Source organism: Dasypus novemcinctus, chromosome 7 (genome assembly GCF_030445035.2).
Source record: "Dasypus novemcinctus isolate mDasNov1 chromosome 7, mDasNov1.1.hap2, whole genome shotgun sequence".
Taxonomy (NCBI): Eukaryota; Metazoa; Chordata; class Mammalia; order Cingulata; family Dasypodidae; genus Dasypus; species Dasypus novemcinctus.
The window spans coordinates 1,347,875-1,369,229 of NC_080679.1; the positions used below are offsets into that span (position 1 = coordinate 1,347,875).

The 21,355-nt window shown below is 51.4% G+C and overlaps 1 protein-coding gene across 5 annotated transcripts in view; it reads right to left on the reverse strand.

The window, feature by feature from the left end:
* PPP1R7 (protein phosphatase 1 regulatory subunit 7) overlaps window positions 1-21,355 on the reverse strand; it is a 57,035-nt gene that overhangs the window by 23,333 nt on the left and 12,347 nt on the right. For 3 of the 5 annotated variants that reach the window (XM_004484352.5, XM_058299747.2, XM_071216022.1), the window contains exons 6-10: window positions 13,162-13,324; window positions 10,460-10,576; window positions 9,560-9,664; window positions 6,914-7,000; window positions 804-901 (exon numbers count right to left, since the gene is read on the reverse strand). In XM_004484352.5, the coding sequence (XP_004484409.1) occupies window positions 804-901; window positions 6,914-7,000; window positions 9,560-9,664; window positions 10,460-10,576; window positions 13,162-13,324 (570 nt within the window). The remainder of the gene's footprint in view (window positions 1-803; window positions 902-6,913; window positions 7,001-9,559; window positions 9,665-10,459; window positions 10,577-13,161; window positions 13,325-21,355) is intronic. The other 2 variants (XM_004484351.5, XM_058299748.2) reach the window with 1 other exon arrangement.

Consider the following 21,355-nt stretch of genomic DNA (forward strand, 5'->3'; position numbering starts at 1 on the left):
AATCAGACAGCTGCCACCTGTGATCCACCTGAGGCGGAGGACAGAGGCCAGCTGTCCTGGGAGGGGCAGGACGCCAGGCCAGGACACAGGTCAGGGAGAAGCAGCCGCCCCGCCTACCAGGTGCAGCCTGGGAAGGGGTTGCCGACACAGCCCTGCTGGACTTCCAAGCTGCATACCATTCCTTAGCGATCACCCCAAGGGGCGTTGGCCAGGTAGGCGAAGAACGTGCAGGCTGCCCAAGCTGGGTGGTCCACCGCAGCCAAAGGGGCTGCAGCAGCAAAGCGGCGGCACACGGCAGGGACGACAATGCGTCTAACCTGTGTGCTTCCTTCAGCTTAAATGAGCGGGCCGTGTCTGTGGTTAGAATGCAATGAATGTCTCATGATGATTGAGGAGGTTGAGGGGGAAGGAGTGGGGTGAGGGGTGTGGGGGGTATATGGAGACCTCATATTTTTTGAATGTAACATTAAAAAAATAAAGACAAAAAAAAATAAAGTCTTTAACCAGAAAAAAAAGAAAAAGCAAGAGCCTGGAGGGCGGCTGCATGCCACATGTGGCAATGGGCAGGCAGGGCACCCCAGAGCCGCAGGCATCAGACACAGCAGCCAGGGCCTGGGCAAAGAGCAAGCTGGGACCACGCTCCGGCCGAACGGTCCTGCACCCCTGGCCGCGGCCTGTTGGAGAGCTGGAGAGGGCAGTGGGGGCCTGAGCGGCCGGGCCACCCGGGGCCCGTGTGTCTCAGCCCTGAGCCCTGCCCACCATCCTGGCGCCATGGCCCAGGCCCCTCCCACTTGAAAACGTACCCAGTGCGGTCGCGACGGCGTGCATGACGTTGGTGAGCTGCTCGTCCCACCCCCACGGTTTCCTGGTGGACTGCTTTCTTGACGCTTCTAAGAGTTCTCTGTGTACAACAGAATATAACCCTAAACTTTCAGGTGACCATGGACTCTCTTGCCCCTGTCAAACTGTTTAATTTTTATAAGGTTTAATAGGCCAAATTTTTTCTTTTATATCTTCTGATTTTCTATTTTGGTTAGGAAAGTCTCCCTGAGCCCAAGTGTCCATATCTTAGGTCAAAAAAGTAGATTTCAGGAAAGAGCATGTTTTTGTTTAGAAAACAAAAATGCCTATTTAAAAGTGTGAGAGAATGTACACTGGAAAGAGCTCTCACTTTTTACTTTCTCCTTTACGAGGTGGCCTCTTTCTTTTCCACAATGATACATTTTTATCATTAGAAAACACAACAAAGCTATTTCTACTGTAAAAAGCAGAATCCTGATGCTCACGCACGTTTAGCCTGAGTCTTCGTCTGCATTTCTCCTCATCCTCTTAGGGTTTTGGCTGTGAAAACACCGAGCCTGGGTGTGGGGTGCCAACAGAACACGCGTGCCAGGTGCCACCTCCCAGAAGCCGAGCGGCTGCCACCGGACAGACAAACGCAGCCTCCACTGCGTGACCGTGTCAGCGTGTGTTCCCAGAGGGACGGGCAGTGTGCTGTGTGTTCACAAGCACTGCTGCTTGTTCCTCTGCCAACTGCTGGTCGTGCTCTGCCGTTTTTGAGGGGTGCCTTTGTTCGAGGTGTTTCTACCGCCAGGACCCTAACCTCAGACGACCTACTGGGAAAAGCGTGCCTCCAGTGCATGTCGGGGCCTCCCCCCATCCAGCAACCTTCCTGCGCTGTGCCCTTCCCTCTCATCCGGCTCCCTGTGCGCCAGGCACGGTTCCTGGCGCTGGGGAAATCAGAGTGAACAAAACACAAACGCCCCTACCCTTAGGAAGCTTGTGTTCCGCTGCAGGAGACAGACACAAATAAAATAACGTGAGTCAGTAGGATACTGCTTCTAGCCATCGTGGAATAACTGGTGATGGACTTGCCTTTTGTTGCAAACAACTAGAACACAGGAAAAACTGTGTGAAACACCTGCTTTCTAGACTCTGGGCTCGGGCCACAACAGAAGAGCCAGTCCTGAGAAGGGAAGCTGGGGAGGTGGGCTCCAGGTTTGCGCCTGTCTTCTGGGGTGGCCCCAAGCTCAGCCGGGGGCTGCACTGAGTGGAGGAGGTGGAGCCCGGCATTCAGGAGGCCGAGGCAGCGGCGTTTGTGGGGAGGAATGATACAGGAAAGGTGCCAGAACGCTGCTTGGGTCCCCTTGAGCCTTGGACTGAAAACCAAGCTGTGGAATGCCGAGTGCAAGTCCACAGGATGGTCAGAGCACAGCCACCAGGGAGTCCGGAGCTGAGCAACCACACGTGGCGGGGAGTGTCTGTGTTTCCAACAACCAGCACAGAGAACCTGGTAAATACCTGCGACCCTCGGTAGAGACCCCAGAAGGGTCACACCTAGGAGGAGGGCTAAACTGGGGCGAAACTCTAATAAAGCTTAAAATAAAGTCTCAGCAGGCTCAAGTGGTAACTTAAGTGCCTGCCAAATAAAAAGTCCCATACATTTTATCCAGACATTCAACATCTTAATTCACAATGTCCATTGCCCAAACAATTATTAGATGTGTGAGGAAGGGAAGTTTTAAAGGAAACCATGCACCTAACAAGGAGAAGAATAGTAAATACTTAAAAGGAACAGAATGTTCTTTAAAAGTTGAAAAGTACAACATCTGGAATAAAAAATTCACTACATGGGCTTAACAGTGGATTGGATACTCAGAAGGAAACATCACGGCCTTGAAGATAGAAAAATGGACATGATACAGATGGAAGCACAGAACAGTGAAAGCTGGGGGTGGGGGTGGGGGAACAGAGCCTCAGTGACCTAATAATGGATGAACACATGGACTTTGGGGAGTTTTAGAAAGTAACTGGAAGGAGGAGGGCAGGAAAAAAATACTGGAGGAAATAATTTCCAAAAGTATTCCACATTTGATGAAAACTATAAATTCACAAATCCAAGGAGGTTGAATAATCCTGGCCTATCAAGGAAAGGAAACCATACCTTACTAAATTTTCTAAAAACCAGTAATAAGAAGAACATTTAAAAAGCAGCCAGAGAGAAAAAGGACGCTACACACTAGGGAACGAAGAGAAGAACGACAGCTGACTTCTCACCAGAATTAGTGCAAATCAGCAGTCAATGGAGCAACCTCTTTAAAGTGCTTACAGAAAAAAACCCCAAATGTCGAACTAGAATTGCTTACCCAGTAATAATATTCTTAAAAAATGGAAAAATGAGCTTTTCAGACAAATCAAAGATGAAAGCATTGGTTCTAGCAGCCTGCGCAACAAAAAAACGTTAAAGTTCTTCAGGTAGCATTAAAATACCAGATGAAAACTTCAATCTACACAAAAGAATAAAGAATGCTAAGAATGATAAAATAAGTGGGTTTTCTTGTTTTAAAATTTCTTTAAAAGATAACGGATACAACAATATATCATGAGGGTTCATAACAGATTTAGAATTAAAATGTATGACAACATTAGCTCAGGATGGGAGAGGGGAATGAAGAATACTTCGTAAGGGTCTTACATTATATGTAAAGTGGCATAATAGTATTTGAAAGTAGACTGTTATAAAAAAAATATATAGTTTTAAATCCTTAGAACAACCGCAAATAAAGTAAATATAAATAAAATAAAATGAAATAAAATGAAAAAACACTTATAGCAAATAAGCCAATGGAGAAAAAAATGAAACACCCTCCCAAAAAACAAAAACACCCAACAAAACAAAACAAAAACCAAAAATAAAACAACAAAAAAACAAACTCAAAAGAAGGCAGGAAAAAAGAAAGAAAAGGAACGATGAATAGATGGGAGAAATAAAAGCAAATAGCAAGATTGTAGCCTTAAACCCGACAATGGGGAGCAGCTGTAGCTCAGAGGTTGAGCACCCGCTTCCCATACACAAGGTCCCGGGTTCAGTCACCAGTACCTCCAAAAGACAGACAAACAAGCAAACAACCGACCATTGTAGGAAATGCAGTTATACATAGGTACATTAGATGTAAGCATTCTAAAACTCCAACTCCACTTAAAAGGCAGAGACCATCAGAGTATATGAAAAACAAAACCTAACTATATACTGTCTACAAAAAACATACTTTAAGCATAAAGACATGGTTTAGAAGTCAAAGGATGGAAAATGATACCCATGGAAACACTAATCATCAGGTGGATGGAGTGGCTATGTTAGTAACAGATGAGGTAAGCCTTCTAGGTCAAGGATATAGAAGATACCAATAAAGAGGGATATTTCCTACAATAGAAAGTGAGTTCATTAAGCCATCAACAATCCTAAATGTGTATGCATCTTATAACAGTTTCAAAATATAGGAAAACAAAAACTGATGGAACAGAAAAGAGAAACAGAAAAATCCAAAGTGTAACTGGGGAGTTCAACACTTTCCTCTTAGTAACTGGTAGAAGAAGACAGAAAATCAGCGAACATAAAAGTTGGGATATTAAAAAGTTATTAACACTGAGGAAAGCCTCTGAGGGACCTCCTGTACTACCAATTTGCTTACAGGGTTACAATGCCAACAGGTAAACATCCTATTTTAGTCCTGGAGGGACTTTTTTCTCTTTGGTTTATAATTTTAGGTCAACACGTCACGGGCCATGTTGTAAATTGACAAATGGCATTTGTAAAAATACCGTATTTGCTTTGCTTCATCACGCTGGGCAGGAAAAGCCTGGAGGCGTGCACCGGGAGTCCTTTGCAGGGAAGGTGTAAGAGGCTGGAGGGCCTCCAGAACTGGACTGCCCCAGCCTGGGGGTGTGACCGAGTGCCCTCCCTTGCTGCGGGGGCGTGGCCACATTCTCGGTCCCAACGTCTGCACTGAACAGACTTATAAACCATCTAATGCACTGTCCTGCATTGGACAATTAAGCTTACTTAAAAGCCCAAAGCTACGGAGGGAGTTCCTACTTCCTGTGACAAGGCTCTAAATGTCCGTCAACCCAGTGTGGCTCAGATCACCATGAAGGACAACCAAGGGCTGTTCTATTCTAGACTTGACTGCTGATTCTTACTTTGAACGTTTAAAAAAGGCATTTAGAAAATTTCAATGTAGAAAACTAAAAATGGATCTTTTCTCTTTTCTGATCAAAGGTACACCCTCCAGTAATGCTCCTGTGCTGTCCCTGTTGGCACGCCTTCCTGTGCGTGGGGCATGGCCGCCCACCCCAAAGGGGAGTTTTCCCTTCCTAAATTTAAGTAGTGCAACAGAAAGAGAGAAAGGATAGGAGGAAAGTGCAGGACCTAAAAGCACAGGACCTTTCCTTTTTGCCTCTGTCCAGTCCCTCCTCCCAGTTTGTTCCTCTAAGCATTTTTTTTTTTGTAGAAACATTTTCCAGGAAATATTTTATGCCTGTCATTTACTCTGCAGCACTGGCATTTTCTTTTGCCTCAAAAAGAAGGCTCCCATCTCACTAGTACTTTGTGCACGCTTTTTTCTCTTAACACCCTGTCAATGTACCCCCAATAACTTTTCAAAAAAAATGTTATTAAGGCTGATATCCTATTTCTCCCTCAAGGACTACATCTAAGTACATTTCAAATACGATTTAAACACGGAACTGAGCTTGAGGGTTTGTACCATCCCCTCCTGGAACCAAGCTCCTCACCTGTAAAACGGGGCCTCATCACCTACTTCACAGGCTACTAAGAAACAGCTCAGAAGGGAACACACACTGGGTGCCAAAAAGCGGTGTGCAGATTCTGGCTATTTTTATTCTCTTTGTCCGGTAGTCTAAGAAGCAAGATTTCTCATGTGCTGCAGAGCCAGGTGCCTCCTAGCCCCTGGTGACAGCTGGCCTGCCCGCCCCCTGACCGCTGGGTGACCAGCTGGTCCTGCCTGTGGCCGCAAAGCTCTGTCCCTTGGCAGGGCACACACAAGGAATCACACGTTTCAGAAGCACTGCTTCAGGGTCAGCTGGCTTCCTAAGCTGCTCCCTAAGTTCCCTGCCCGGCCCCTTGCCCTGCTACCCGGGGCCCCTGGCTGCAGACTCCTTCCTCCCGTGGCCTCTCTGTGCAGTTCTCCTGGGCCTCCTGGAGACAGCGCCCCACACTGTCCAGAGGCTGCCCACAGCCACCCCCTTGTGAGGGCTGGGCCGCACTCTGCGCCCGCGCCGGCTCTTCTGTTTCTTATTCTCATCTGGTGTTCCCAGACAAGCTGTGGCACCACATCCTGACCCCCTCCCAAAGCCCCAAGACCCAGGGCTAGTAATAAGGGGCAAGGGGCATTTTCAAGGAAGATCTGATGGTCTTGTAAGATGGGGAAAAGGCGACCAAGGGCTGCCCCTGGGGGCTCCACGGGACACAAGCCCGTTCACGGCACGGTTTAGACATGGAGACGCGCGCCGAGACTCCGCGCTGAGCCCGGGTCCGGCTGACACACTGAGGACGGCACTCGGCTAAGCACATGCAGTGATCCTGGTGGGGGCCGCGTGCTGGGGATGGGGACAAACACACCTTAGGAGAAAGCGCCAGCGCAGTGCTCACACTGAGGACTCCCCAGCCCGTCAGGAGCCGCTTTTCCTTCCCCTGGCTGTGTTATGGCACCCTCGAAACCACACCTCCAACCAAGAGACAAGGGTGGGCAGACCCCAGGACGACCGCCTGCAGAAGCCCTCCAGCCCTTCCTTCTCTCTGCTCTCGGCTGGGGCTGCAGACCTTTCAACACGTGGAAATTCCAGGGTCTAATCACACACCTCCAGGGCTTCCCAAACTTCAGTGCAGACCACAACCGTCTGCACCTGGGGGTGGGGGCGGGGCCGAGGAGCCTGCTCCTCTCACCTGGCAGGTGAGGCAATGCTGCCGCCCGCAGGCCCAGCTCAGAGCAGCGCAGACTCCTGGAGAGTGCCCACAGGCCACGCTGGGTCTGCCCTCGGCCTCGGAGCTCACCTGGACTCACGACGTATACTACGCAGGGGGACCAGTTCAGCGACAGCACGTCAGACTTACCCAGAACTCCTGCAGCTCTGTTAGATGGCTGATGTTTTCAATCTTCTTTATTCTGTTTGACGCAATGTCCAACATCGTGAGTTTATTCTAAAATAAGGAAATAAAATGTTTCCTAGATGAGTGCAGTTCAACGATGGCTTTGCAACCATGCGCAGAATGTCCGGAGCCGACGGCAGAGCCGCCCTCTGCCCTCAGCGAGGCCGTGCAGGCCCAGAGGGCGAAGCTGCCCGCCCCACGCCCACCGAGCCAGCCCCCGGGGCGGCGTCTGCACAACACCTCACCGAGATGCCACCGTTCCTGGGATTTAGAACTGGTTCTGTGAGACCCCAAGTCCTGTGCCCGGTGCTGCCACCACGGACCCCAGCGAGTGCCAGGCCTGTGATGAGCAGAGCTGGCCTGGGGGACGCTGCCCGGAGGGGCGACCCAGGTGGGCTCCGAGGAGGAGGCACCCATAGGGAAACGGCGGGGCGCAGCGTCTCCCCAGAACAGCCTCTCTGAGGCTCCTGGCCGCGCAGGGACACAGAGGGGCGGCAGAGGTGGCAGTGACTGGGGCGGGTCCTCCTGGTGCCACCAGGAAGAAGGGCTCAGAGAAAGGGAAACCCGCGGTGTCAAGCGAGAGTGAGGTGTGCAGGGCCTGGGCTCTCGGCCTCGCGAGCAGGAGTCCCAGGCTGTTGTTTGGCCTGGAGACACCCTTTAGTTTTTAGGACATGACGCCCTAATTATTCTAAACACGCCCCGTCAGATCCTTCTTCTCCAGCTCACAACAACTAAGTTTACATCTGCAGGACTGCATGACTTAAGAGTAACACAGGGGAAGTGAATGTGGCTCAACTGATAGAGCGTCCGCCTACCACATGGAGGGTCCAGGGTTCAAACCCAGGGCCTCCTGATCCATGAGGAGCTGGCCCACGTGCAGTGCTGCTGCACACAAGGAGTGCCCTGCCACGCAGGGGCACCCCCACACAGGGGTTCCCCATGTGCAAGGAGTGCACCCTGCAAGGAGAGCCGCCCTGCATCAACAAAGCACAGCCCACCCAAGAGTGGTGCCTCACACACAGAGAGCTGATGCAATAAGAGAGATGCAGTTTCCTGGTGCCACTGGGCAATGCAAGTGGACACAGACAAACACACAGTGAACAGAAACAGGGAGCAGACAACAGGGGGGGAAGGAGAGAGAAATAAATCTTAAAAAAAAAAAAAAGAGTAACACTGTAGTGAAGACAGGCTGTGCAAGCACTCGATACGTGTCACAGGGTGTTCAATCACACCAAGTGGAAGTTGCCCCCCCACCACCAGAAGGAGAAACTTTATAATCTGTGGAGGGTCCCTGGTACAAGTCTACTCCCTAGGGGAGCAGGTATGGCTCAGAGGTTGGGCACCTGCTTCCCAAGTACGAAGTACTGGGTTCAATTCCCGGTACCACCCCACCCCCCAAAAAAGCTTATTCCTTCCTCTCTGCCCTCATATCCTCCTGCCCGCTTTCTGGCGGAGGACTCCCTTCTTGCATTTTGTCGTGCATTCTGGGGTCCTGGTTCCAACTCCTGCCAGGTTTAAGGGCAAGTTAAAAATCACCTGAGTACAGCACTGTGCGCGCGCACACACACACACACACACACGTGCACACGCACACACGCCCAGACAGCACTGCCGGGTCAGCAGCACCGCCACCGCAGCCTCCGTGCTCCCAGAGACCCCGAGTCTCCGCCCCCTGCACCCAGTGCTGCGTGGATGTCCTGTGAACTCTGGCTGGCGGCAGCGCCTGCAGACCACCTGCTCAGAGGACCTGAAACTCTAGAAACAAATAGGGATTCGCCTGATCTCGAGTTGGAAAGAAAACCCAAAGACTGTTGCATTCGACCACGCTAAATATGAAAATAACTTAATTACCCTTAAGGTGCCAACTGGGGATTTTTTGTTCTGTTTCAGAGGCCCACGGATGATGTGGCTGGACCAGCACCGGGGTGTCTACTGAGCTCTGCCGGCAGAGCTCTCCTTTCTAGTGGGTACTGCTCGTCCTGGAGCACGCTGCAGCCTGCCTGTCTGTATGCCCAGTGGCTGGACCGTGGGGCTGGGGCCGTGGGGCCAAGGAGAGGGGTGGCCCCTGCTCACGCACGCCCCCCAACCCCATGGCTCAGCTCTCAGAAGGCCACAGGAGGTGCACGCTGGCGGTCTACTTGATTTGACTGGGGAGTCCTAGGAAGGCGTCCTCGTTCCCACAGGCAAATCCCGACTTTTCCACAACGTCACGAAGACGCTGTGCGGTGCCAGTCAGAGCGCGGGGCTCTTCACCAGCACTGCCACCAGCGGCCACAGGCCGGGCCTGGCGTACGGGCCAGGAAGGGGCGCCAGCGAGCAGCAGTGCTGGGCTGGCCCAGAACAGCCGCGCCAGGCGGCCGAGCTGCCCGGGCCCTGGGCCAGGGCGGGGGGCGTGATGGGCGGTGCTGCCTGCCTGCCCTCTGCAGGGGACACTGGGACAAGGTGGGGCTCTCTGTTGTTTTCTTCCACCTTCCTGAGTGCCTACACTGCCGGCTGCCACGCAGGGCACCTCTAGGCGCCGTGCCGACACTGCGCCAGCCTCACCCACCCAGGGCAGGACGACTGGCGTGTGGCCGGCCGCTGCCTGCCCTCACGCCGGCCGCGCCTTACGTTGCTCTCCAGGCCCTCGATGAGCTCGATGCCGTTGTGGCTGAGGTACAGCTCCCGCAGGTTCACCAGGCTCTGCAGGCCCTCGATCTTGGTCAGCCGGTTGCTCTGCAACGAGAGGGCCAAGCTGTCAGTCGGCCGCGCACAGGGTGAGCCTGCCTGCGGGGGACGGGCGCTGGCCATCCTCAAGAACCCCAAACAGGGCATTTCCCCAGAACTCGCCAGGGGGGGCTTCCGCCCAAATCCAAAGCTGCTGTACTGAGCTACAGGTTGTGTGGAAGTCAAAAGTTGTTGTGCTAAGGACTCTCCTTTTTTAGATGTACTTGGGAAGGTCCACCTGAATTAATTTAGCAATTTAAAAATGTCAAAGTCCCTGACTACATAAAGATACGTGAACCCTCACTTCTGAAGTTAGACCGCGAAGTCCTTTTACAGAGCAGTCGGCAGGACACCGGCCGCCCAGGCAGCATGGTGGTCTCCAGGGGCCCATCGTTACGGCTGCAGCGCAGCCCACTGCGCCCTGCCTGCCCGGGCACGGCAGGCTTCGCCCCAAGGGCCTGCTCCCACTCATCTACTTCGGGTAAGAGGAGTAAACATGAGCCCAACACCGAGGACCAGCAGGGAGCAGGCCATCCTCACCCACGTGGAGGAGGGCTCACAGAGGGCCGCAGTCGCCTCTGGCTGAAAACCATGGAGGACTGTCACCAGGAGAAGAGCGCCGCTCCTGACGAGGGCTCAGTTCAGCGCGCGCATGTCCACGCCCACAGCTGAGCGCCGACGCTGCAGCCCCTCCTGATGAGGCCGGGGGCATGTGGGGCAGACAGAGGCGGCGGCCCTCTCAGCAGCTGCGCCCATGGCGGGGGGCCGTGCTGAGCATGGAGGGCGGCCGGGGGCAGGACCTACCTGCATGCTGAGGACGGTCAGGTTGGTGAGGGCATCCAGGTTCTGAAGTTTAGTGATTTTGTTCTTCCCCAGAAACAAACTGTCCAGGCGGGTCAACGTGTCGATGTTCTCAATGGCCTGTGGGAAGGAAGCAGCTGTGAGCGGCGTGGCCGGCGGGCCCCGCGGGAGGACCCCGGGCTTTGGCTGTCACGACAGGCAAGATACTTTCCCACTTGAGCAACTTTCCAAAGAAATCTTACTTGAAAGTACAGTTTGGAAAAGGGGGGAGAAGGTGAAGGAGGGAATAGGGCCCCATCTCGTTGGCCTTGCCCACCCCTTGTTGCAGAGCTCGGGGATCTCCAGAGCACACAGTTTGAAAACCCACGGACTAGCTGATTGCTAAGGTTCCTTCCAGCTCTAAACTTCTGAGATGAGCCCAAGTCTCCAAAGACTGAGTGAGGTGCTACACTCGGGCCACGGGATCTTACAGACCCTCGTGTGCCCATGCAGGACCCTGGGGGCGGAGGCGTCTCCACTCCCAGCTCCACAGCTGAGGGCCTCTGCCCCTTTCTCAGGTTTCACCTCCATTTTTTTTTTTTTTAAAGATTTATTTATTTATTTAATTTCCCCCCCTCCCCTGGTTGTCTGTTCTTGGTGTCTATTTGCTGCGTCTTGTTTCTTTGTCCGCTTCTGTTGTCGTCAGCGGCACGGGAAGTGTGGGCGGCGCCATTCCTGGGCAGGCTGCACTTTCTTTTCACGCTGGGCGGCTTTTCCTCACGGGCGCACTCCTTGCGCGTGGGGCTCCCCCATGCGGGGGACACCCCTGCGTGGCACGGCACTCCTTGCGCGCATCAGCACTGCGCATGGCCAGCTCCACACGGGTCAAGGAGGCCCGGGGTTTGAACCGCAGACCTCCCATATGGTAGACGGACGCCCTAACCACTGGGCCAAAGTCCGTTTCCCACCATTTTTTTTTTTTTTAAACATTTATTTCTCCCCCTGTCCCCCTCCCTCCATTGTCTGCTCTCTGTGTCCATTTGCTGTGTGTTCTTCTGTGTCTGCTTGTACTCTCATTAGGCAGCTCCAGGGACCAATCCTGGGACCTTCTGGAGTGGGAGAGAGGCAATCATTCTCTTGTGCCACCTCAGCTCCCTGGTCTGCGGCATCTCTTACTTTTTCTCCTGTGTCTCTTTTTGTTGTGTCACCCTGCTGCGTGGGGCAGCACTCCTGTGCGGGGCAGCACTCTACACAGGCCAGCACTCCTTGTGGGCCAGCTCGCCTTCACCAGGAGGCCCTGGGCATCAAACCCTGGACCTCCCATATGATAGATGGCTTGAGCCACAGCCGCTTCCCTCCACCTCCACTTGTCACTGCTTCTCCTTGCCACAGGCAGGGGCAGGGCTGCCCCATGCACACAGCAGGTGCTTAGTAAACATGGACTGGCTAAACCTTGGTTTCCTGCTGCCTCTGAATTCCTGCTCCCTTAGAACAAATTTTTTAAGTATTTCAGCAGCTACTAAATAACCAGACTGTGCACACACGAAAGAAGTGGAGCCTCCTCGCAACAGCAGAGGTGCAGCTCCTTATCCACAACGGACCAGGCCAAGGGGCGGTTTCCGTTGAGAACGAAGCCTTGGGGAGGGACTTCTGAACTGCTACAGGCTGCGTTAACGTGACAGCCACATTCCTCCTGGAAGTTTCCACAGGGAAATACCTGTAAAGTACTAATATCTGAGCCCTTCTCTTGCTTTTAAGCACGCTGCTCTATTTACAGCCATTAAGCTCCTTCACAACCGGAGAGGGGAGCTCCTGCTCACGCCGCCCCTCCTCGGTCTGCATCCTGCCCAGCTGTCCCGGGCACAGCCGGATGGACCACAGCGTGCAAGCACGCTCTCACAGGGCCCGCAGAGGCGTGTCAAGACGGAAGCAGGAGAGAGGCACGTGCACACCCCGCCGGCAGCCTCCCAGAGGCCAGTGGAAGCACTGGGCCTGGCACCAGGACTTCTGTTTCAGACAATGTGTGGGTCAGAGTCTGGCTGGAGAACATCTCACGCCTGTCCTCCTGCTCTGCTGGCAGCTCGACCCCAGCCAGGCCTCCGACAGAAGCCGCTGACTCTTCACGGTGTTACAGAGTCGGCTGGTAAAGGCACTACTCTTGCGTCCATGGGATGCCAGGCAGGTTGGAAGACATTCCATCCTGTTTCAGAGTAGAACGGACCTGGTGACGGCAGGCTCTAATCCTCCCGCGTGGCTGTGCACCAGCGTGAAGGGTCGGGTGATGTGTCGACGCCGCCTCTTCAGAGCCCCAGCGTGCTGGGGAAACCCCACCTCAGCGAGGCATGCCAGGAAAACTATCCTAAGCACTCAAGAGGCAGTGTCTGGGGCTGACGGGTTCCCCTCAGGCAGAATGTAATGGGGAGCATTTACCAGGGGCATAGATGGCAACGTGGATACGGAGAGCAACGGAGATCTCCAGGCAAAGAAAGGCCAGGCCACGCGTCTGAGGCATCTGAACAATGACGTCCAGTTATTACTTTTTTCTTAAAAATCAAAATAATTTCCCTGCTCCTGACAAAAAAAACCCCATAAACACATTAAGAAAAAGAAATCAACCAAACTTTCCTACTACCTCCATCAATGCTCTGATCGCCTCACTGCCCCCATCACCGTCAGCCCACCTGGCTGCCCCCCACCCCCGTCGACACACCTGGCGATGCACTTACCCGTATCCGATTGGATCCCAGTTCCAGCATCTGGAGTTGGTCTAAGTTGCTTATGTTCTCAATTTTAGTGATTTTATTGTTGACCAAGAAGAGCTTTTTCAGTCGTGTCAGTTTGTCAATCCCTTCAATGTTTCTCAACAGATTAAAAGAAATATCTAGAACCCTGGGAATAAGCAAAACATTTTTTAAAAAAGGATCACACAGAACTCAGAATTTAGTTGACTTAGAGGTGGCACTCCCACCCGGCTGGGAGGTGGCTCCTGGCCCCTGCTCGTGCCCACACTGTGCTGTGGATCTGGAGGTGTACAGGGCCATGGAGAGATGCTAAGGCAGCCATGGGCACCAGTGCGTGGCTCCAGGACTCACCCACGTCTGAGTCCACAGCAGAACCCAGCACCAGGCTCTGTACACAGGGTTGTTGGATTAAAAGCAAAAACAAACAAAATGAACAAGAAACAAAGGAGCACAAGTCCAGGGAAAATTTTACCTAGCACCTGATTCCTTAAGCTGGAAATTTACTTTTTAAAAAAATAAAAAGCATTCAAAGGGCAAAAAGGAAAGTCTGGATTAACTTTCCCTTCTTCCCCATTTCTACATCATCCCTGAATCACAACTAGCCAGAAGTCTTCAATTTTGCCCTTAAATCCAAGGTTTAATGTGCAAATCAGGATCCTGCAGTAAGCTGGTGAGCTGCCTGCAGCTGCTACACCCTCCAGCACTGAGCAGGGACCAGGCGGGGGCCCCGTGCAGGGCCCTGGCTGGGCGGGCGTGGATGGGAGTAGGACACTGTGGCAGAGGTGGCCTCCCAAGGGCCAAGAACTGGGCACAGGGGTAGTTTTGGGAAAACCAGCCTATCAGCCACTGTGATGGTGACGTTTCCATGTCAACTCGGCCAGGTCATGGTGTCCAGCTGTCTGGCCAAGCACAAACTCCCTCATCGTTGCTGAGAGGACACACCATAGATTTACACCATGAGCACCTAGGGCTGATGACCTCTACAATCAACAAAGGAGACTGTCCTCAGCACTGAGACGTCTCACCCTGTACTAGCCAGCCAAAGGGGTGCTGATGCAAAGTACCGGGAATTGGTTGGTTTTTATGAAGGGTATTTATTTGGGGTAGGAGCTTACAGATACCAGGCCATAAAGCATAAGTTACTTCCCTCACCAAAGTTTTTTGCCACGTGTTGGAGCAAGATGGCTGCTGACAGCTGTGAGGGGTTCCTCCCTTCCAGGGTCTTGCTTCTCTCTGGGCTCAGGATTCCTCTCTTCCCAAGTCTTGCTTCTCTCTGGGTTCAGCTCCTCTGTTTCCTCCACAAGGTCAGCTGTAGACTATGAGGCTCTCTAGGCTTTGCCTCTCTCCACAGGGTCAGATGTTGACTGTCAGGCAAACGGCTCTCTCTCCCTGGGGTTTCTGCCACGTCTAAGGAGCCGTCTCTACTTCTCTGTGTTCTTCTTCTGGCTCAGGTCCTCTCTTCTGGGGGTTTGCTTCTCTTTCATCTGTGTGTTTATTTCCCGAGCTCCAAATCACAATTCCAACATCTAAACCTTCCAGCATCAAATAGCTTCAACTCTGTCTTTTGTTATGCCTTTTATCTGTGAGTCCCCATCCACCAAGGGGTGGGGTCTCAACACCGTAATGATGTGGACCAGTCAAAGCCCTAATCATAACTTAACCATGCCCAGGTACAGACCAGATTACAAACATAATCAAATATCTATTTTTGGAATTCATAATTATATCAAACTGCTACATTCCACCCTCTGAATTCCAAAGACATTACAGTAGTCAAAAAAACCTTAAATCAGGGAAGCAGACTGGCCCAATGGATAGGGCTTCTGCCTACCACATGGGAGGTCCATGGTTCAAACCCCGGGCCTCCTTGACCCGTGTGGAGCTGGCTGATGAGCAGTGCTGATGTGCGCAAGGAGTGCCCTGCCACGCAGGGGTGTCCCCCGCGTAGGGGAGCCCCATGTGCAAGGAGTGTGCCCTGTAAGGAGAGCCGCCCAGCACGAAAGGAAGTGCAGCCTGCCCAAGAATGGCGCTGCACACAAGGAGAGTTGACACAACAAGATGACGCAACAAAAAGAAACACAGATTTCCAGTGCCACTAATAAGGATAGAAGCAGTCGCAGAAGAACACACAGAGAATGGACACAGAGAGCAGACTACGGGGGTGGGGGGGGGAAGGGGAGAGAAATAAATAAAAAATAAATCTTAAAAACAAAACAAAACAACAACAACAACAAAAACCCTTAAATCAGTAACAATGCAAGTACTAAATCACATCACAATCAATTTAAAGAAATACAGTTTGTCTTGGGGCAAAGTCCTGTCTGCTATAGACTTATGAAACTTAAAAAACAATTTATCTGTTTCCAATACACAAACTGACAGACAAAGGATAAATGTTTTCATTATAATAAGGAGAAACTGGGAGGGAAACATGAGTCACGGGTCCTCTGCAGTTCGTAAACCTGCAGGGCATCCTCCATTCGATTTCAGTCTGAGAGTCATTCTTAAGATGATGGTTTCTTCTCTTGGGGCCTTATGGGAACCCAGCCTTTCCACAGACTTGCCCAAAAGCCATTTTCTGGCTTTCACCCTCATCAGCATCTGGGTGTCCACCAAGTTCCAGGCCTCACCCTCCAAGAGTGTTGGGGTAATTGCCCCACCTTACCCAATCTTTGGGGTAGAGTCTTAACCCCACTAGTACCATTACCATGATGTGAAGACAACATTCCCCCTAACCTTTGGCAAATAGGCTCAGCCTACTCAGAGCAACTAGCTGACCACCTAACCTTTGGCATAGGGGCTCAACCCTCTCAGAGCAATGAGTTGACCACCTGGCCTTCCCTAACCCATGGGGGACAGGTCCACCCCTCTCAGACCTGTGGGGCGCTGACCTTAACCGCCATAATCCTTGGGGAATGTGCTCACCCTCTCTGTAACCTGGGGCAGCAAAACTCTCTCAGAACATTGGACAAAGACATCCACCCTCTTCAATGCTGGGGTAAACTCACCCTGTCTGTACACATGGGTGGGGTTCCTCTCTTGGCCCAAGGTGATGTCCTAATTCCAGACCTCAGCTTCCATGGTTTTCCTCTTAAAACAGTTTCTCCTTCAATCTCTCCTTTCCATGTCCCTTTTAGTCCAAGCTGACAGTGGTTTTATTCCTACAGCTCTCTCAAAAAGTCTGTTGGTTTAGTATGCAGGAAGCAGGGGTCCAAGCCATCAGACAGTAAGACTTTCCATAAGTCTTTTCGACATAACTGCATCTTCAATCCTGATTTATAAGTTCCAAGTTTAGTTAAGTCCTCCAATGGGGCTCTTTCTTCTGGGAGCTTATTTCCAGAGACTTGGAATTTCCAGAATCAGTTTCTGTTTTCTTTGTGTCCGGCAGTTCAGTCCTCAACTTCTCTCTCTCTCATCTAGCATTTTGCTATCAGCTGCAAGCAGAAGCCAAGCCACATTCTCTGCGTTCACTTTGGAAATTTCTTCAGCTAAATGTCCCGGCTCACCATTTTCAAATTCTGCCTTCCGTACAACACCAGGAGTTAATCTTGTTATTATCAACAGTCTCTTGAAAGTGATCTAGGCCTTTTCCATCAAGTATCTCCCAATTCCTCTAAAAAATACCCCTTACCCATTTATAAAACCATTCCAGCATTTCGGTAATTGCAAAAGCACTTCCCCACTCCTTGGTATCAAATTCTGTATTAGTCAGCCACAGGGGTGCTGATGCGAAATACCAGAAATCTGCTGGCTTTTATATGGGGTATTTATTTGGGGTAGGAGCTTACAGATACCAGGCCATAAAGCTTAGGTTACTTCCTTCACCAAAGTCTATTTCCATGTGTTGGAGCAAGGTGGCTGGCAACGTCTGCCAGGCTTCAGGCTTCCTGGGTTCCTCTCTTCCCAGGTCTTGCTTCTCTCTGGGCTCAGGGCCTGTTTGCTCCATCAGGTCAGCTGTAGACTATGAGGCTCTCTAGGCTTTGCCTCTCTCCACAAGGTCAGCTGTAGACTATCTGGCAAACAGCTCTGCCTCTCTCCCTGGAGTTTCTGCCATGTCTAAGGAGCCATCTCTACTCCTCTGTGTTCTTCTCCTGGCTCAGGTCCTCTCTTCCCAGGGCTGGCTTCTCTTTCCTCTGTGTGTTTACTTCCCGGGGCTCCAAATCAAAATCCAACATCAAAATGTTTCAACTCTGTCTTTTGTTATGCCTTTTATTTGTGAGTCCCCACCTACCAAGGGGTGGGGTCTCAACACTCTAAAGAAGTGGCCCAATCAGAGGCCTAATCACACTTATTCATGCCCAGGTACAGAGCAGATTACAAACATAATTGAATACCTATGTTTGGAATGCATAACTGTATCAAGCTGCTACATACCGCATCAGCTGAAGCCTTAAAGGGAGAAATGATTTCAGCAGTCAGAAAGAAGCACGTCTATCTCCACTTCAGCCAGCCAGTGTGTCCTGGGGAATTCACTGAAATCTTTGCTGAATTCCCAAGTTGCAGTCCATCCTTCAGAATTCAGACTTAGCATCTCCAAAGTGGCATGAGTCAGTATCTACAAATAAACCTCTTAATATTTACATACATGTGTCTTGTTGGTTCTGTTTTTCTGGAGAACCCTAACAGATTTTGGTACTAGGAATGGATCTTGAGAAAGACAATTTTAAGAATGAGATCTGAGTTGGTTTTAGGGTCTGTGGAATTGGGTCTCTAATGTGATTAGCTTAAAGCCATGGATGACTCTATTAAGATGGCACTGAAAATTCATGGCATGAAATGGCAATAGACACCCAAAACATCACCGTTAGGTATTGCTACTCATATGCTCATAAAAGGCAAGGCTCTGGATGACAGTGTATTTGATTTCTTAACAGTGCTTTGTAGAGTTAAAAAGTATAATGACGTCGGCTGGTTGTTCCCAAATATGCCAATACAGCAGTTAAAGAAAGGTATGCGCTCCAGGCTTCAAATTCCCAGCTCAAGCGCTGGATGAAGAATATGGAAGTTTCTACTTGTGCCCTGAAAGAGTCTTATTTGTGTAGCTGCAGACTTGAGGTTTCTGAAAACTAGACACAGCGTTTCCTTGTGCAAGTGGTTTTATTACAATGTATATTGAGCTCCCAACCTTGCAGAATGTCTGCTATAAAATGGGGACATGTACTGATAATGATGAGGGTAAGGACACTGAAACCTTAGATTCTTCTGAGACTTTGCCAAATAAACCTGCAAGTTCTGCCCTGAGGAATCAGCCTTCCAACCTCCATCTGAGGAGACTAACCTGCTGTGCCTGATAACCCATAACCACGTCCTGGTGGAAGCAGCCCTCACACCTCCCTCTGACAAGAATAACCTATTCCACCAGGAGACTGTAAGGCCCTGAGGCCGGTGGCATGGAAGACCCCGCTGGCCCTGTGTGACCCGCCCTGCCGCCCCTCTGCCTCCAGGCTCTGTCCCCAGAGGAGGAGGTACAAGCCTGACCCACAAGGTGCGCTGCTCTCCAGAACCGCAGGAGCTCTCCGATTTAGAGACAGGAGTCAGGGAGTGGCTGTTAAGGACGAGGGGTCTTGGGGCAGGAGCGTAAAGGTGGCTCTGGCTGATTTACTGGCCTGGGCCCCTCGGCAGAGGTTCTGGACGCAGGGCTGTAGAAGGGTGAGGAGGGCTCTGAAGCGTTTGGGTAAGGATGGACCAACAGGTGGAGATGCCAGGACTGCCCTGGTATAACGCAGGTGGGGGGGGGGCTCCATCAATCAGGTCAGGCCCTCCCACCCACCCCAGGAATGTCCGAGGACACACCTTGCACGAGGACCGTGAGGAGTAAATCTGCAAGACAAACTCCTCTTCCCTGAAGAGCTCTGTGGCAGCTCTTCCCTGTAGGCCAGATATTCCCGTGGGAACTGCTGTCACTGAACTTGGGTCCTTAAACACAATGGGGTGAGTGGATCCGGGGTGGGCGGGGGCCAAGGGACAGCCCCTAACCCCAAAGACAAGGTGGGTGTGGCTGCCGGGACGGAGAGCAGGCTGGGCGGTAACCAGCACCGTCTGCCTCACCGAGCAGGCGCGGCCAGTGGGTCCTGGTACCTGGAGGTGAGGCACAGGGGCCCACTGGATTCTTATGGGATCTGTGCGAGCAGGGGCGTCCTAGGTGAAGCGAACTAAAGTCTAACCTGAACCCCAAAACAGAGTCAGGTGCCCATCAGCTCCCAAACCTGGAGCCCCCTGCATGAAGGAAAGTGTTCCCTTGGGGAAGGACCCTGAAACACTGCCAAAAATATTCATTGTTCATCTTTCTCCCAGCCTCCCCAAAGGTATCTATGGCCTTTTACCAGCTTTGGGGAAAAGGAAATGATCAGACATTTCGGGGATAATTAGACACTGGCTCAGAAGTGACATTAATTCCAGGAGACCCAAAATGTCGATGTGGTCCACCAGTCAGATTATGAGCTTATGGAGGTCAGACGGTTGATGGAATTTTATCTCAGCTCTGTCTCACAGTAGGTCCAGTGGGTCCCCAGGCCCATTCTGTGGTTATGTCCTCAGTTCTGGAATGTATTATTGAAAAATCCTCACATTAGTTCCCTGACTTATGGAGTAATGGCTATTACGGTAGGAAAACCTAGACGGAATTCACTAGAACTGCCCCTACCTAGCAAAATAGTAAACCAAAAGCAATACCGCATTCCTGGAGGGACTGCAGAGATTAGCACCACCATCAAGGGTTGGAAGGAGGCGGGGGTGGTGGTTCCCACCACAGCCCATTCAACTCTCCTATTTGGCCTGTGCAGAAAACAGATGGCTCTTGGAGGATGACAGTGGATTATCGTAAACATAACCAGGTGGTGGCTCCAACCGCAGCTGCTGTTCCAGATGTGGAATCATTGCCTGAGCAAATCAACACATCCCCTGGTACCTGGTATGCAGCTACTGATCTGGTAAATGTTTTTTTTCTCGATACCTGTTAGTAAAGACCACCAGAAACAGTTTGCTTTCAGCTAGTAAGGCCAGCAGTATACCTTCACTGTCCTGCCTCAGGGTACATCACTTTTCAGCCCTATGTCATAATATTGGCCACAGGGATCTTGATTGTCTCTCCCTCCCACAAGATATCACACTGCTCCGTTATAATGATGATATCATGTTGACTGGATCTAGTGAGCAAGAAGCAGCAATTACTCTAGACTTATTGGTAAGGCATTTGCAAGTCAGAGAGTGGGAGATAAATTTAGCAAAAATTCAGCGCCTTCCACCGTGATGAAATTTCTAGGTGTCCAGTGATGTGGGGCATGTTGAGATATCCTTTCTAAAGTGAAGGATAAACTGTTGTGTCTGGCTCCTTCTATAACAAAAAGAGGCATACCACCTAGTTAGCTTGTTTGGACTTTGGAGGCCATGCTCATTTGACTGTGCTACTCTACCTCGTTTACCAAGCGACCTGAAAAGCTCCTAGTTTTGAGTGGGGGTCAGAACAAGAGGAGGCTCTGCAATCCAGGCTGCTGTGCAGGCTGCATCACCACTTGGATCATGTGACCCAGCAGATGTAAAGGTGCTGGAAGCGTCAGTGGCAAATAGCAATGCCGTCTGGAGCCTTTGGCAGCCTCCTATAGGAGAATCAATACACAGACCCTCGGGATTTTGGAGCAAAGCCCTGCCATCCTCTGCAGATAACTACCCTCCTTTTAAGGAACAGCTTTTGGCCTGCTACGGGCCTTAGTAGAGCCTGAACACTTAACCACGGGCCATCAAGCTACCGTGAGACCTGAGATGTCTATCATGAGCTGGGTGTAGTCTGCCCCACCAAACCATAAAGTTGGGTGTGCTCAGCAGCACTGAATCATCAAATGGAAATGGTATAGAGATACAGCTCAAGTAAATTACATGAGGAAGTGGCCCAGATGCCCTTGGCCACCACCCTGCCACGCTACCTTCTCCTTCCCAGCCCACAGCGTTGGCCTCTTGGGGAGTCCCTTACAGCCAGTTGACTGAGGAAGAGAAAACTCGGGCCTGGTTTACAGATGGTTCTGCACGATACGCAGACATCACCCAAAAGTGGACAGCTGCAGCACTGCAGCCCCTTTCTGGGATGTCCCTGAAGGATAGTGATGAGGGCAAATCCTCCCAATGGGCAGAACTTTGAGCAGTGCACCTGGTTGTTCATTTTGCTTGGAAGAATGACAGGAGGTTT